Genomic DNA, 17,316 nt, shown 5'->3' on the forward strand with positions numbered 1-17,316 from the left:
AAATAGCCCGGATGGCCTCTGCCTGGCTCTTTCTAAGTCCCTATTTCCTCATCCTTCTCCCTTCTCCCTTTCTCTTTCTCTTTCTCTTTCCCTATTTCACTGCTTCCCCGGAATGTTTCAGCCGCTTTTCCAGCTGCCATTTTCATTTGAATGGGCCAAGGGGCGTTGTGCATTGGGGACTGGGGGTTTTTAGGGCTGTGGGTGGGGTCACTCATATTTATTTATCTTTTTGTGAATGTGGCGCAGTCGGGCGGGTAAAACTAGCGCTTAGTTCTGCTCTCCTATGTACAGTCGGCAAACATACCACGCCCCCACTGACGAAAGCCGGAAAATGGACACAGTTACGGAAAATCGGACCCGGACCCGGACCCGGACCCGGACCCCTACCCAATTATGTAAAACTCTAAAATGATAAGGAGCGGCCTATGGAGAACAATAAGACATATGTATATGTATTTGCGTATTTGTGTGTTTATGTGGATGGTAAAAACTATGTAGATGAAGACTACCCCCGACCCAATGTTTTCGTGCCGAATACAATGGCAAACTCTTCAATTATAAACCAATCCCAAAATTAGTCTGACGGTTATTGGTTTGCACCCTTGGCGCTCGCTCTCTCGCTCTCTCGTTCTCGCAATCGCTCAGCTCTCAGTCCATCCCTTTCACACTGGGCCATTCGAAGGGGGCCGTGCGTCTCTTTTGCACGCATAAGTGCCGTCTCTGTCGTCGCAGAGAGCAAAGAACCACCCTGCGCAAAAGAACCGGAAAGCGGTACCCAAAAATCCGAGGCTGGAGCGAGAGAGAGGTCGCAGGAGAGCGAGCGAGAGAGAGAGAGAGAGAGAGTGGAGATCCGGAGACGGAGACGGAGACTTTGGCCGTGGACCCGCCGAGCCGTATAGCCAAAAAACCCGCCGTAGACCCGTAGTTCCGTAGTTCCGTAGATGTGCTGCATTGTGGTTGGCTGGGGCTTATGCAAAATTCATGTGGGCAGTGCCGATGTCGCTGCCAGCGTTAACGTTACCGTTAACGTCAACGTCAGCATCGAAGGATATACAGTCCACCCGCAATGCCACCCACCCGCCTGCCTCATTTTCTACCTCCGTCTCCGTCTCTGTCCCTGTCCGCATCCACCCACCCAGCGAACAACCCACTTGCCCAACACCACCCCCTTCGGAAAAGTCCCTCTGCTGGCCGTTTCATTAGGCGCATAATTTGTAATTAATAAAATTATTCAAAGGGAGCCAACGGCTCTAACTTAAGGTTCACACGAAAAATCTACATAAAAAAAATGTAATAGAAAATAATTTAAGTGAGTTTCGTAATTGTTCAAAATATTAAAGTTTTATAAAGTTCTACGTAAAAATTGTTAAATTTAAAAAAAATGTTTTTTAACACTCTTTTCTATTATTAAAATAAAGCTCAAAACTATATTATTCTTTATATTCACCTAGATGAAAAACTAGTAAAAACTAAATGTTAAAAAAAAGAAAATGATTTAAAATGAAAAATAAACAATAAAAACATTAAAGGAAGACAAGGAATCTAAAAGGAGGGGCAGAAACAAATTAATAAAGAAAGACTAATTCTTTGGCATATAAATTAAAATAATAATATTAATATACCAATTAATCAGCCATTTATATAAATTAAGAATGTTAAAAAAATTTGTATATAAAAAAAACATTCTTAAGACTTAATCTGTAACTGTTCATAAATAAATAAATAAATGTTTATCTCAATTTAAGATTGAGTTCTAGACCAATTTGACCAAGTGGAAGTGTATGTACCATTTCTTATAGTGTATTGAAAACAATGTATCCCGATCTGAAGCATCGGAGGCAGAGCGAGATGGCGAAGTGGGTGTGTAAGTGAGTGGGGTGTGGGTGTGGCGTGCCACATATCTCCACCTCTTTTTTTTGGCCGGCGGACAAATCAAATGCAACAATAGAAGACAATTTGCAACAAAACGGATACAAATAAATACGAGTAGCTAACCGGAAAAAGAGAAAACAATTGCACTGCTGCCAAATTGCCAAATGCTGTCTGCATTGATTTTCAACTGCAACATGTATATATATATATATAGCTATATATAGCTATATAAATTTATATATATCTGCTTTGCAGCAGCGGCGTCAGCCAAGCATCAATCACATATAGCTTATAATGTGTATATGTGCATAAAGGCGCCATTTTAAGTATGAAATTCTCTAAATAAAAGTCTATACTTTTGAGAGATTTAAAATTAAATTTTTTTAAAAAGAAGCAAATATGAAGGAAATCTGTTTTAATTACGAAAAATTTAAGTTTTTTTTTCCTTTTATTTTTTGCAAATGTTTATAAAAAAGGATACTTCTTATTTATTTTATATTTATTTGTTTCACTTCACTCCAATAGAGTATTCCGCTGTCACTAGCTTTTTTCCATCTAAGAATTGTTTTTCTTACTTGCTTCATGATTTATTAACAAATTTGCGAACATAATTTATTTTTTTGTTTGTTGATAAACATGTGACTGGGTCTCTCCATCTCTGTCACTCTCTTGGCACTTATTTTCCTATTTCCTTTCTGGCATTTCCCCCCTGATTGTTTACGCGCAAATGACCTCATTATATATATAATGTAATTTGTTGTTGTCACACTGGGTTCCTTTTCTCTATTTTTTTCCATCTTGTTTTGACATAATAAAGCGTTTTGGCGCAATTTGTTGTATCTTTTGTCTTTGTTTTTGTTTGTTGTCTGTCTGCCAGCACTCGCTTCCTCCCATTTCTTCTCCTTCTCCACATATCGCGGTCTCCCTTTTCGTTCTTCGTGTGCATGTATGTGCGCTTTGTTATTGTTCATTAATTTTTAAGCACTGTTAATATATCATGGCGATGACTTTTGTCACCTAGCACGAACAGATGGAGGCGATTTTTTTCTCTGCCAGGTTTCGTAGCATACTTTTCTGCGCCTGGCATTAGGGCAGAATTTAAAATAAACGATTGTAAGAGTATATGTGGCGGAGATTTTCCACTTGAATATATCAGAAATTAATATTGGTTGTTAACTAATTATTAATAACATTAACTTCTTCTCATTTGGCCAAGGAAAAAAAGCAAACAACCGTTAAATAAATTTTATTTTTAATGCAAAATTTTTAAAAATCGGTTCTGGTAAAAAATAAATTTTTTTAAAAATGAACTTGTCATTAAATTGCCAAAGAAATGGCGTTTCCACTTAAATTTTTTTTCATATTTTCAAATTTAAGTGGAAACAAGTTTCTAAAAACTTAAAAAACACCTAAAAAATCTGTTTTTTTTATCAAAACGCTGGGAATTAATGGTCAAAAGATGAAATGTCATACCCCGTTAAGTTCGTAATAAAATTCCAATCGAGTGGCTTTCACAGCTAAAATTTTTTCAGATTTTCAAATTTCTGCAAAAAATGATGACCCCCACCCTTATCAAAAATGCAAAAATTGGTCAAAAAATTATTTTTTTCAAAAAATTGATTTTTTTATCTAAACTGATTGTGGATGGGTAGCATAGGTCGCCAGCTTTACAATACAGTCACTCTTATGGATATACGTCTAATTTTGGCCAAGCCAAAAGAACTCTTTAGGATTTTGTTTTTTGACAAGTCTCCTAAAACCTAAAAAAAAACACATACAAAATCAGTTTTTCTATCAAAACGCTGAGAAGTAATGGTCAAAAGATGGAGTGTCATACATCGGTGAGCTCGTCGTTAAATTTCCAATAAAATGGCATTCACAGATAAAAATTTTTCAGATATTCCAATTTTCGCAAAAAATGATGACCCCCACCCTTATCAAAAATGCAAAAAATTGGCCAAAAATTTTGTTTTCAAAAATTGATTTTTAAAATTCAGTTTTTGCATCAAAACAAAACTTATTTTTATAAACCGATTGTGGATGGGTAGTATAGGTTGCCAGCTATACAAAACAGTAATTTTTATGGCTACACGTCTAGTTTTGGCCAAGTTACATAAAAAGGACTTTATAGGATTTTTGGTTTTTTACTAATCTCCAAAGACCCAAAAAAACCACCATAAATATCAGTTTTTCTATCAAAACGCTGAGAAGTAATGGTCAAAACATGGTATGTCATACATCGGTTAACTCGTCAATAAATTTCCAATCAAGTGGCATTCACAGTTAAAATTTTTTTTTTACAAAAAAGTCAGAAATTTGAACAAAAATAAATTTTTCAAAAAACGTTTTTCAAAATTCGGTTTTTTTGTCAAAACTAAATTAATTGTTTTTAATCGATCAGGGATGGATGGCATAGGTTGCCAGCTGTTCAAAATAGCAACTCGTTTGACTTTGGGTCTTATTTTGGCAAAGTTACAACAAAAAGACTCTTCAGAAAAAATGTTGTTTAAAAAATCGCCAAAAATCCCAAAAAACACATTAAGAACTTGGTTTTTGCGTCAAAGGCCTGGGAAATATTCGTCAAATGTTGGAATGTCATACACCGTTGAATTCGTAATAAAATTTCCAATCAAGTGGCATTCACAGTTAAATTTTTTTCAGATTTTCAAATAAATTTTTCAAAAAACGTTTTTCAAAATTCGGTTTTTAAATTAATTGTTTTTAATCGATCAGGGATGGATGGCATAGGCTGCCAGCTGTTCAGAATAGCAACTCGTTTGACTTTGGGTCTTATTTTGGCAAAGTTACAACAAAAAGACTCTTCAAAAAAAATGTTGTTTAAAAAAATTGCCAAAAAACCTAAAAAATACATTAAAAACTTGGTTTTTGCGTCAAAAGCCTGGGAAATAATGGTCAAATGTTGGAATGTCATACACCGTTGAATTCGTAATAAAATTTCCAATCGAGTGGCACTCACAGTTAAATTTTTTTCAGATTTTCAAATAAATTTTTCAAAAAACGTTTTTCAAAATTCGGTTTTTAAATTAATTGTTTTTAAGGGATGGATGGCATAGTCTGCCAGCTGTTCAAAATAGCAACTCGTTTGACTTTGGGTCTTATTTTGGCAAAGTTACAACAAAAAGACTCTTCAGAAAAAATGTTGTTTAAAAAATCGCCAAAAAACCTAAAAAACACATTAAAAACTTGGTTTTTGCGTCAAAAGCCTGGGAAATAATGGTCAAATGTTGGAATGTCATACACCGTTGAATTCGTAATAAAATTTCCAATCGAGTGGCATTCACAGTTAAAATTTTTTCAGATTTTCAAATTTCTGGAAAAAATGATGATGTACCCCCTTACAAAAAAGTCAGAAATTTGGACAAAAATAAATTTTTCAAAAAACGTTTTTCAAAATTCGGTTTTTTTTGTCAAAACTAAATTAATTGTTTTTAATCGATCAGGGATGGATGGCATAGGTTGCCAGCTGTTCAAAATAGCAACTCGTTTGACTTTGGGTCTTATTTTGGCAAAGTTACAACAAAAAGACTCTTCAGAAAAAATGTTGTTTAAAAAATCGCCAAAAAACCTAAAAAACACATTAAAAACTTGGTTTTTGCGTCAAAAGCCTGGGAAATAATGGTCAAATGTTGGAATGTCATACACCGTTGAATTCGTAATAAAATTTCCAATCGAGTGGCATTCACAGTTAAAATTTTTTCAGATTTTCAAATTTCTGGAAAAAATGATGATGTACCCCCTTACAAAAAAGTCAGAAATTTGGACAAAAATAAATTTTTCAAAAAACGTTTTTCAAAATTCGGTTTTTTTTGTCAAAACTAAATTAATTGTTTTTAATCTATCAGGGATGGATGGCATAGAATGCCAGCTGTTCAAAATAGCAACTCGTTTGACTTTGGGTCTTATTTTGGCAAAGTTACAACAAAAAGACTCTTCAGAAAAAATGTTGTTTAAAAAATCGCCAAAAAACCTAAAAAACACATTTAAAACTTGGTTTTTGCGTCAAAAGCCTGGGAAATAATGGTCAAATGTTGGAATGTCATACACCATTGAATTCGTAATAAAATTTCCAATCGAGTGGCATTCACAGTTAAAATTTTTTCAGATTTTCAAATTTCTGCAAAAAATGATGATGTACCCCCTTACAAAAAAGTCAGAAATTTGGACATAAATAAATTTTTCAAAAAACGTTTTTCAAATTTCGATTTCTTTGTCAAAACTAAATAAATTGTTTTCAATCGATCAGGGACGGATGGTATAGGTTGCCAGATGTCCAAAATTGCAACTCTTTTGAATTTGGGTCTTATTTTGGCAAAGTTACAACAAAAAGACTCTTCAGAAATAATTTGAGAAATTAGAATTGAAAAAATCGCCAAAAATCCCAAAAAACACATTAAAAACTTGGTTTTTGTGTCAAAATTCTGGGAAATAATGGTCAAATGTTGGAATGTCATACACCGTTGAATTCGTAATAAAATTTCCAATCGAGTGGCATTCACAGTTAAAATTTTTTCAGATTTTCAAATTTCTGCAAAAAATGATGATGTACCCCCTTACAAAAAAGTCAGAAATTTGGACAAAAATAAATTTTTCAAAAAACGTTTTTCAAAATTCGGTTTTTTTGTCAAAACTAAATTAATTGTTTTTAATCGATCAGGGATGGATGGCATAGGATGCCAGCTGTTCAAAATAGCAACTCGTTTGACTTTGGGTATTATTTTGGCAAAGTTACAACAAAAAGACTCTTCAGAAAAAATGTTGTTTAAAAAATCGCCAAAAAAACCTAAAAAACACATTAAAAACTTGGTTTTTGCGTCAAAAGCCTGGGAAATAATCGTCAACGGTTGGAATGTCATACATCGTTGAATTCGTCATGAAGTAACCCCTTGTCAAAAATACAAAGAGTCCTTGTTTTGACTGTGCGAATTATTTTGGCCAAGTAACAGTTAAGCCAATATGTCTAGCATCCCAGCAGACCAATATAAGCCCAAGATCGTTAAACAACTAATTGAACTCAATAGAAGTCTTTATTTACAAGCAAAGTGCGGATTAAGACCATCAGTTAATCGAATCCCACTTGAAACCAGTAGACGACAGCAAAGTTATGATTTGGATTCGATTCGATGTCGATGTCGATGTCGATGTGTCGATGTGTCGATGTGTCGATTATGTCGATTCTGTCGTTATATCGAGTATGTGAATGAGATTGGGAGTGGTGTTGTGTTTGGTGTGTTAAAGTGTTTCGGTGGAGCTATAGTTCCGGAGATCTACTTCTTGCGCTTCTCGACGGGCTTGAGGATTTGGAAAGAACACATAAGGGTATCGTCCACGGACATCATGGCACCGGCATTGTCGAATTCACCGCAGTAGTTTGGGGCCGAGAAGAGGGTGACTAGCTGCCGCTTGGCGAAGAACTCGTACCCATCCTCGACCACCTGATGGGCGCGGCAGATGAGATCCAGGTCGTGCTTCTGCAGGAACTTGCCCACCACCTCGGCGCCGAAGGTGAAGCTCACCCCGCGGTCGTTCTCGCCCCACCCAATGGTGTCCTTATCGGGATCGGACCACAGCAGATCGCAGAGCAACCCCTGATCGGGCACATCCGTGGGCCGCATTATGCGGCGTATCTGCTCCATGGAGGTGAGATCCGGGCTCAGTCCGCCGTGGCAGCAGAAGATCTTCTCGTCCACAATGGCCACCACGGGCAAACAGTTGAAGCAGTCCGTGAAGGTCTTCCACAATTTGATGGTGTAGCGGCGCTTGCACTCGTCGTAGAACCCATAGATCCGATTGATGCTGGCGCACTCGTGGTTGCCGCGCAGCAGAAAGAAGTTCTCCGGATACTTGATCTTGTAGGCCAGCAGCAGACAGATGGTCTCCAGCGACTGCTTGCCCCTGTCCACATAGTCGCCCAGGAAGAGGTAGTTGGCCTCCGGCGGATAGCCACCGTACTCGAACAAGCGCAACAAGTCGTAGTATTGGCCGTGGATGTCGCCACAGATCTTGAGCGGCGCCTCCAGCTCGAGGAGTATGGGCTGGGCCAGCAGGATCTCGCGGGACTTGAGGCACAGGCCGCGGATCTCACCCTCGGTTATCTGGACATTCTTGCCCGGCCGGGCACCGCGCACCTCCAGCAGCCGGGATATGATGCTGTCCAGGTTGAGCACGTCCGCCATGGCGACCTCGGTCTTGCGATCCGCAGCGATGTGATCGTGATCCGGTTTGGATCGATTGGCAGCCTGGGAAGCCGTTGGTGCTGATTCCTCGGAGATTCCCCCTGCTTCTGAAAACCGATGTATTCCGGCTTGATCCCGCTCCAGCACACTCCAGCCGCTTCAGTTGCTCCTCCTCTTCTGTTCTTCGATTAACTCGCTAACTTTTCCTATATGTATGATTGTATCGGTTTATTTTTTATTTGTTTTCGCAGTCCTGATTTAACAGTAAAATAATGAATGAACAAAACTATTCGTTTTCATAATGGATTGTTTGGATTACCTAACTCGCTTCGCAACTCCTCTCTTTTTGGGACTTCTTATTATTGCAAATTCTTGATGTAAAAATGTTTTCTTGTTTATTAGTTTCTTGTTTCGATTTTGTGGGTCTTTAAAACTCTTGACAGATAACTACTTGATCTTGTCAACTCTCTACTTTGATGCAAACGAAAACATTTAATTTAAAATTTAAGTTACTAGCGTAATTCAATGTGCGCGTAATAGATTAATCAGCTATGAGATGGTCTTAGCTTTTGATGACTTACTCTTTACATTTACTTTTTATGTGGAACATTAATCTTTCGATTCTTGCATTCTTGACCTACTTATCTTGGTCTCGTTCCCTTTATATCCCTCCCTTTCACTCTTTTGGGGGGCATATGTCTGTCTACTTGCAATCTGAAATCCTTGTTGTGGTTTTAGGCTCATAAAATTGGACACGCTTGCGGATATGGATGCGGATGCGGATACGGATGCAGAATTATTATCAGATCTTACAAGGATCTGCACTGCACTCTCGGCTGAACCGTAAAATTCAACGTAATCTTCACTAGTTGCGGTGGCGTTGAAATTTTGAAACAAATTTTGACTCAGGGACGGTGACCTTTATTTTTTTTTAAACTAAATGAATGAAAAATCAAAGGCTGACTCTTCACAAACTATATCATAACATTTGATTTCACGTATGTTTAGTGTGTATTCCAAAGTATTTAAAGCTTGTATAATCATTCTAATATAATTTGACATTTAATGTACCCATTTGTACACTAAGGAGTAAGATTTACATTAAACTTGATTCACCAAATTTTAACCTCATTGCTGTTTTTGTTGTTGTAAGCATCTAAATAAATAAATAAAATTTGCGTTCTTTTTAACTGCAAAATATTGGAGCCATAATTATTTAAATTGAATCCAACAAATACTTGTTGGAAGTAATTTTGCCAATTGTGGTTTTTTCTTTAATGTATCATTTTGTTACCAATTCGAATAACTATAGGAATAGATTTAAGTTCAATCTTTCTGTTGAATTTTTAAAATATTAACTCTTGTTTTACAGAGCTATATATTTATATATTTAATCTTAATAATTCTTAAACTTCAGTTCTTGAAATGAGTATCCGTATTTTGTTGACCATGCTGCAAACTTTCTCGTCTCTTCAATTTGTAGCAAGAAAGGTATTATTTAAGGTGGTCTCCCCTTGCGAAATTGTGCGACCCTCGTCCATCCCATGCCCATTTGTTCTTATTATCTCTGATTGAGTGGAAAACTTGAAGTTCTCGAGTGCCATTTGCAGCGAGGGCTTCCAATTTTACCCGCACTGTTGTATGTGAGCTTATTTCGGGGTGATTCCATTTCGGCGGCCTCTTTAGTGTGGCCTGTAATTAGCTGCAATTTGTTAGCGCAACTTGAAAAATTGCAGTGTAAACAGTGCTGAAGTGGGTTGGAGAATGCAGTGGCCTTATAATGAGGCAACAAACTGGGTTCATCGTACTTTTGCACAATCTACAATTTTCACCCACAGCCATATATAATATATAAGATATAACGTATAACGTATAAAATATACAATTTCACCGCAACAACTGCGACTACTGATTGAACTGTTTTTCGGCAGGGTGCACCTGCCACAGGAGGCTGGCTTCACTGTACACGTATAAAGTATCCTTTATCCTGTGGCTGTGGCCTGTGTCCTGCTTGGCACCGCAAAACAAACAGCAAACATGGCCAGAGCAATAGCAACAGCAACATCAACAACAACAGCAACAGCAACAGCAACAGCATCGTTTATTTTGGGGAAACAAAGGACCTCATTTCCCCGCCATTTGTTTAACCAGCAAGCCAAAGGACAACAACGGCAAAGTTTTATAAATGGCTTGGCCATTGTTGAACGGCTGCCGCTGTTTGTTGAAATTAATTGGTGTTACACAAATGAGTAATTTTCAATGTACATAAATATTTGCACAAATTGCAATTTACCCAGGCCAATACTCTCGTATCGAGTGTGTATAGGTATATCGTGGGGTGCACCTTTCTCGAGTGCTCCTCAAATACCAATTTTTATTGTCAAGCGTTAATAATTTGGAACAATGAATAATATGAACGGTAAGCATCTGTTATTATTCCAAACAAATCAAAACAAGTGCAGTCGAAGGGCGAGGCCGTAAGCGAGTGGGCGGGGCCGACTTCAGAGGATTGAAGAGTTCTGAAGTCCTGAATTCTGAGTTCTGGATACTCCCCTTCGCTTTTATATCCTGGCCACACACAAATCTTCATAAATTGCAACTGCCGGGGCGACAGTTTTGGGAATTGAGACAAAGTGCGAGAAGTGCCTGTGGACCAGGGAAAGCGAAAAGGGGTCGACAAATGGGAAAATGATACACTTTGCTTATTTTTACACACACATAGAGCATAGAACACAGCACACAGCACACAGCACACACACACACACCCCGGCACAAGCACACAAACACAGACACAATCAAGAAACAACAAATTGCCGCATAAATGTGGGGTGGTTCGCCACGTAATAGATTTTATTTTATTTTTATATCCGCCAGACGCGCTGGGAAAAAGTAGGGAGGGGGGGGGGGGGGCGGTTTTATGTGAGTCGTGGCCTTACTTACTTTTACTTTTTACTTTTTACCTTTTGCTCCTGCCTTTCCGATCAGGAGCGTCCTCGGGAGGGGAGAAAGGGGGATGTCGGGGGAATTCCCAGGACATTCTACACTGCCCGAAGTGCCGTTTTCGCTGGCAAAAAGGTTCGACATTTTCAGGGGAGTGTGGAAAATAAATTTCTCATACCAATAAATCTTAGTTTGACTCGTTTGTCTAATATTAATAATAATACTTAAAAGTTGTTACCAGCTAAATTAAAATTTGAAGGAAGCACACAAAACATTCTTACTGCTTAAAGTAATTTAAAAATTGTAGGTTATACAAAACATATTCCTGGCTATTTGTTTTGCTATCGTATGAAAGTTAGTTTATTAAATAATAAATCTTAATAAATCTAACCAACTTTTAGAAACCAAAACCTTTATTAGATGAAAATATTTCAAAAATTAAATCATATATTAATTGAATAACCTGCATGTTCCTTAAGTAACCACTAAAAATATGTTGCCCTTTTGTTCCCTGTGCAAAAAGCTATTTGTATGCAGTTAAACAAATCAAAATGTAAAAAAAAAAAAAATTAAAATAATTTTTACCATTTTTAGTTGGTAGAGAAAATTACTAAAAATCTTCCTTTAATTAGCTAGCTTAAATAAAGCTCTAACTACAATAAAAAAAAATAATATATAAATAGTATTAGTATTTAATATAGTTTACCATTTTTAGTTGGAAGAGAAAATTACTAAAAATCTTCCTTTAATTAGCTAGCTCAAATAAAACTCTAACTACAATAAAATAAGTAAAATATAAATAGTATTAGTATTTAATATAGTTTACCATTTTTAGTTGGTAGAGAAAATTACTAAAAATCTTCCTTTAATTAGCTAGCTTAAATAAAACTCTAACTACAATAAAAAAAAAAATATATAAATAGTATTAGTATTTAATATAGTTTACCAATTTTAGTTGGTAGAGAAAATTACTAAAAATCTTCCTTTAATTAGCTAGCTTAAATAAAACTCTAACTACAATAAAAAATAATAATATATAAATAGTATTAGTATTTAATATAGTTTACCATTTTTAGTTGGTAGAGAAAATTACTAAAAATCTTCCTTTAATTAGCTAGCTTAAATAAAACTCTAACTACAATAAAATAAGTTAAATGTAGATAGTATGAGTTTGAACATGAGTTTGAGTATTTGTAACTATCATGCCATTCGATCGATCTGCTTTTCTGGTAATACTCCCGAAACATTTTTCAATCTCCTTTAGGTGTACGACTTCTGACAGACGACTCGCAAACTTTGCCGCCGAACAACAACCAACACGCACGCATACACTGCAATAATTTTCAGGGTTAATGGCAACATATTGTTGCTGGCTCATCATGCGTGAGGAAGAAAATAACGAAGGAGCTGTGGAAAAGCGGCAAGACCGGAGTTTTCCCGCCTCCAGCGACCACCTGCCAACGTTTCCCGCCCACTCCTGCTTTAATTTTTTTCCCTACTTTTTTTTTTTTTTTTTTTTTTTTTTCGTTTCCCAACTTCTATGTTGCTCGTAATTTTTTACACATTGCGGTCCCAGCTTAACGGTTCTTCTACCGGCTGTTTTCCGGCCTGCTCTACTGGGAGACATATCAATATGGCCATGGGAGGGGAACCAACCCACCCACCCACTCAGCCACCCTCCTCTCCGGCGTGTTTTCTTTTTTTCCACGTCACGCACACGGCGACGGAACAAGTGCAGCGGTGGTGCTCAGGTGTGGAGGGTAAAGTGGAAAGGGGGAGGGGTAGGGAACACTCGAAAAAAATGTACTGAAATGTAGTGCGGGACAATTGTATAATTTATATTGAATTATATTATATTTGACAAACAACACACACAAGTGCATTTAAATAGTTCGTAAAGTATAGCCCAAAGATACAAAAAGCCATGAAATATCAACCAAAGTTGAGTTTTTACAAACAAAACACCCTAGAGATTATAGAAAAGTATATAGATTTCCTTTTTAAAAAGTTTAAAAACGTAATAAATTCACAAGTATGTAAAAAGTATACTTATATTAATTGCATAACAAAAATTGAAACAATTTACGCTTATTATTTATTTGTTTTTTTTTTGTTACCTCGAATACTTAAAAAAAAAACATTTATATTACCAACCTTTTTGTTCTTTGTTTTTTTATAATTTAAACATTTTTGTTGTTGTTTTTATTAAAAACTTGGTCATTAATTTAAAAACTAGAATGGTAGACTTAAAAAAAAGAGTGACGTACTTGCTTTCAGCTTAACAAGCAATTGGACAGTTTTCTTAACAATTTAAATTGTAAATTCGAAAGAAATATTCCAAATTTGTTTTCACTACCTTTAAAACTGAAAAGAATTGCATGTTTAATTTGCGATAAAATTGTGGAATATATTTTTGGAGTGCAGAGGGAAAGTGGCAATCACACGCTGCGTCGCCATTCTGTGCAATAAAAACAACAACCAAAAGCACAACGACACGCTGCACACACACACACACTAACACACACACACACACAAACACACAAACACACACACACACACAACGAGAAGTACACAAGGACACGGGGGATTCCACGTATGCCCAAAGGGGGTGGGGGGTGGTAATAGAAATTACATACAAAGTAGCAAACACGAGGGAGTCGGGGGTTGCACAGGTTTTCACATCACATCCTCCTCGTTTCAACGTGTTTTCTCCCCTGTTTTTTCGCCTGCACTTCCCCTCACCTCCACCTTCACCTTCACCCTCACCATCCCTTTTTCGGCGGTGCGACATTAATATGTAGATGCATTAAGTACATTATCCGGGGTTACAACCTCCGGAATAACAAGAACCGGGGAAGCGTACGCAGCCAGCATCCAGAATTTGCTGGTGGAAGCAAGGTAAGAGCAACAATGGCACAGTGGTTGGGATATGATCGCAATCAAATTGGAAACTGAAATAGTTCTAAAGAACACTACGCTGAAAAGAACCGAACGTATTATCTTTCCCATTTTTCTAAAGTTTTTTTCATATTCATATTTGCAGATACAAAATTAGTTATTGTTTAAAGAAGAAAAATTAACATTTGACAATTCGGATAATATTTTAAATAACAAATAAAATACTTAATAAATAACATTAATTTTATTTCAAATAATTGAGTAATTTTGAATATTAATAATAATAGAACTCTACATAAAAGTTGTACAAATTTAATGAATACTTATGTCAATACCAATAACTAAAAAATGTGAAAAAAATAGATACCTGCTACTCAGCTTGACAATTTCAAAATAAACCCTTCCTTCTACCTGTTACAAAGCTGATAAACCAACCTGCTTAAAGATCAGCTTAAAGCTGACAAAATAGCAGATGCAGCCCACTGTGCCCAGGGGCGAGATCACGGGGGAGGGGGGCAAAGGAAATATTATGATTTATTTTTATTATAGCGGGTAAAGTGGTCTTTACAAGCATCAAACAGGGCCACGCCAATCGCCCACAGACGCGTCGAGTAAAAAGGCAGTTAGTTGGTTTAGCCGAAAAAAAAAGGAGCGGAATGGAAGTGAGGGCCAAAGGAGGTGGATTTCGAGTGGGAATGGGAATGGGAATGGGTGTGGGTGTGGGAATGGGTGTGGGGTGGCACAAGTTGTTAAATGGACGGGTGGATTTGCACTTGCCGTGCTGACTGTTATCTTCATTTTTGCTTTCAGTTATATTGCCTGGGAATTCCTGTGGGAGATGACGTACCCGGACTTGTACCCGTACCCGGGATCAGGGAAAATAACCTTCCTTTCTTTCCCCCCCCCCCCCCTCCCCCCTCCCCTCCCTTCTCTACGCCACGCCACACCACGGCTAAAACAAATTGTGTGCCGGGCATGGGCATGGGTACGGGCATAAAAACAAGCGGATCAAACAGCCGGGCAGGTGGAATGGCATCTCGTGGTGGTTGCGGCTCTAGGTGGGTGGGTTTTTTGGATTGGGTCTGGGCTTTTGGATTGGGTTTTTGCGTCCGGGACAGGAGCCGCAAATCGAAAAAGAGTGTTCCCCGGATTTGCTCGTTGTTTTGACCGTGGCAGGGTTCATTGAAATTGCATTAATGTTCCGTTTGGCTGATAGATAACCCCTCAACCCCTCAACCCCTCGACCCCTCGACCCCCCGAGGAATACGAGTGTATACGAGTGTATACCACACCCGCTCATTTCATTGTTGTGTAATGGAAATCTGCGTGTATAATCCGCCCCTGATAAGATGGGCGGGATAAACTAGTTATGGCCATTAATACGATCAATTTGATGCTCACTTCGGTGTAAGTAAATAACAGTCTTATTGAAAAGCGTCAAGCAGCAAGCAGCAAGTTGAAAAATAAAAAAAAGGAAAAACATATTTGGCGAGACCGACCATCCCTCGTCACAGTTGAAACTGATAATTGTAAAGTTGGTCCCGGAGAGTCTGGCATCTACATATGCCATGTATTACCGGGAAAAACTCGGGGGGGTTGGCAGTGGCAGTGGCAGTAGAAGTGCGGGGATTGTGGGTCAAGTGATGCGTTGATGTGCATTTTAAGCAGGTTAACCTGTTAACTGTCACAACCCTTTTTTTTTTGTGTTTGGGATCTGGGCAGCAGGGGGTTCGACTTAGTTAGGGCCGATTTATCAAGGTGCGTGTAAGTGTGGACAGATGTTGGTTACAACTTATGGTGCTAAACGCTCTCGAAAGGATAGACCTGAGTTTTATCAAATTTCTTAAAACTATTAAACGGAGACTTAAACACATAATTTAAAAATTAATTGCCGTTCCAATTTATACCAATTGAAAATCGTTCGAGGGATGAACTAATCATATTTCTACATATATTTTTTTATATTGGTTTTTATTCAATATAAAATAACACTTTCTGAAACTTGTAAAAAAAAGAATCCAAAAACTAAGTTTTGTGTAATTTACTTATTGACTACTGACTACCGAATATTTAAATTTTATAGACTTAATTTGCATAAAAATGTAAATTGTCTTTAGTTTCTATAAATTGTTCGTTAAATTAAATATGTTTCTATAGCCATTAAAACTCTGTTTCGTAACCACAAAAATTGTTGGGAAAGATTCTTGATGTATTTCCTTATTTAAAACCGCGGTTTATTTTGCTATAAAGAATACTTTCACAGACTTTTCAAGTTTCTTTAAATTACTTTAGTTTAACGAAAGCTTTGTAAACTAAAGCTATTATCTGGACGTCGGCAAGAGTTTAATTTTTTTTTTCCATTTACCTCTGGAGCTCTGAACCGATTGTAATCTGCAATTTGGCCAATCAAACGATTACGACTAAAAGCGGTTTCTTCGGAATCGGGCCATTAAAAATGCATTAAACTGCAGGGAGAAAGTGCAACTTGCAGTCCAAATCCTAATACGCCGTTGCGTGTAATTGTGTAGAACTATTAACTAGCGGAAAGGGCGAAGACGACGCGGTGCCACATGGCGTATGAGCGATGGCCGTTTCCTGGCATTTCTTTTCTTTTCTTTGCTTTTCCTTTCCTTTTTTCCTTTTTTTTTCTCTTTTTTTCCTACTCGCCCTGTGAATGTCCCCGTGCTCCGTGCCTTCAATTGTCTCGGCCATAAAAAAGACGAACACATACAGGACCTAAATAATTGATGAAGAAAAGGAAACTAAATAAATAAATAAATAAAGGAAACATCGAGGGGAAAGTGGAGGTCTGTAGAGTGGGGGTTTTGGTAAATTGTCACTGGATGACACAAAGCTTTCTGCACAGCGCAAATAATAAAATAAATAAATGAAAAACATGCTCACTTCACAGACAGACATTGAACTTTCATCTAAGCAAAAACAACAACGACAACATGTCCGTCCGGCCACTAAATAAAGTTAATGCATTAATAATCATAATTTCTTCTATATTTGATGAGTTCACATTGTGGCTACGCTTTTTATGGCTCTCTGTTGGTCAACATTACATCTGGTTACACATTTAATTAAGTCAATCAAACCGGCGATAAATGACAACGCAATCGATAACCAGACATTGCTTCTAATGGCTAGACGATAAATAATCCGCCAATCGATAATTGGGCAATTTAGAGGATTTTCTGGGCTGAGGCATAATGTCATCAGTTGTTTGTGCAATGCATTTGCTGAAGAGCCAGTTTGTTTAGTGGCTTTTTAGCTTCAAAAATGTTGCATTTTTCCAGGAAAAAAGTAGAGTTTCATCTGTTTGGCTTGCAATTCGATTTGCAAAGCGTCTTAAGAAAAATTGCAACAAAGTTGTTGAATGCTGTCAAATGACAGTAATTATTATTGT

At 37.3% G+C, this 17,316-nt stretch overlaps 2 protein-coding genes across 16 annotated transcripts in view; both read right to left on the reverse strand.

Annotated features, from left to right (window-relative positions):
- Positions 1 to 17,316, reverse strand: part of LOC128261009 (inhibitory POU protein) — a 37,173-nt gene that overhangs the window by 4,202 nt on the left and 15,655 nt on the right. The window lies entirely within an intron of this gene.
- LOC128261016 (serine/threonine-protein phosphatase alpha-3 isoform) lies at positions 6,899 to 9,073 on the reverse strand. 4 transcript variants are annotated; one of them, XM_052994426.1, is made up of 3 exons: positions 8,648 to 9,073; positions 8,386 to 8,534; positions 6,899 to 8,319 (listed from the first exon to the last, which is right to left on the reverse strand). In XM_052994426.1, the coding sequence occupies exon 3, from the start codon at positions 8,064 to 8,066 to the stop codon at positions 7,158 to 7,160; it is 909 nt and encodes a 302-aa protein (XP_052850386.1). In that variant the 5' UTR covers positions 8,067 to 8,319; positions 8,386 to 8,534; positions 8,648 to 9,073; the 3' UTR covers positions 6,899 to 7,157. The 4 variants fall into 4 exon arrangements, with proteins under 4 accessions (XP_052850386.1, XP_052850384.1, XP_052850383.1 ...); XM_052994424.1 differs by having other exon boundaries at positions 8,386 to 8,537; XM_052994423.1 differs by having other exon boundaries at positions 8,386 to 8,578; positions 8,644 to 9,073.

This window comes from Drosophila gunungcola, assembly GCF_025200985.1.
Source record: "Drosophila gunungcola strain Sukarami chromosome X unlocalized genomic scaffold, Dgunungcola_SK_2 000049F, whole genome shotgun sequence".
Classification (NCBI taxonomy): Eukaryota; Metazoa; Arthropoda; class Insecta; order Diptera; family Drosophilidae; genus Drosophila; species Drosophila gunungcola.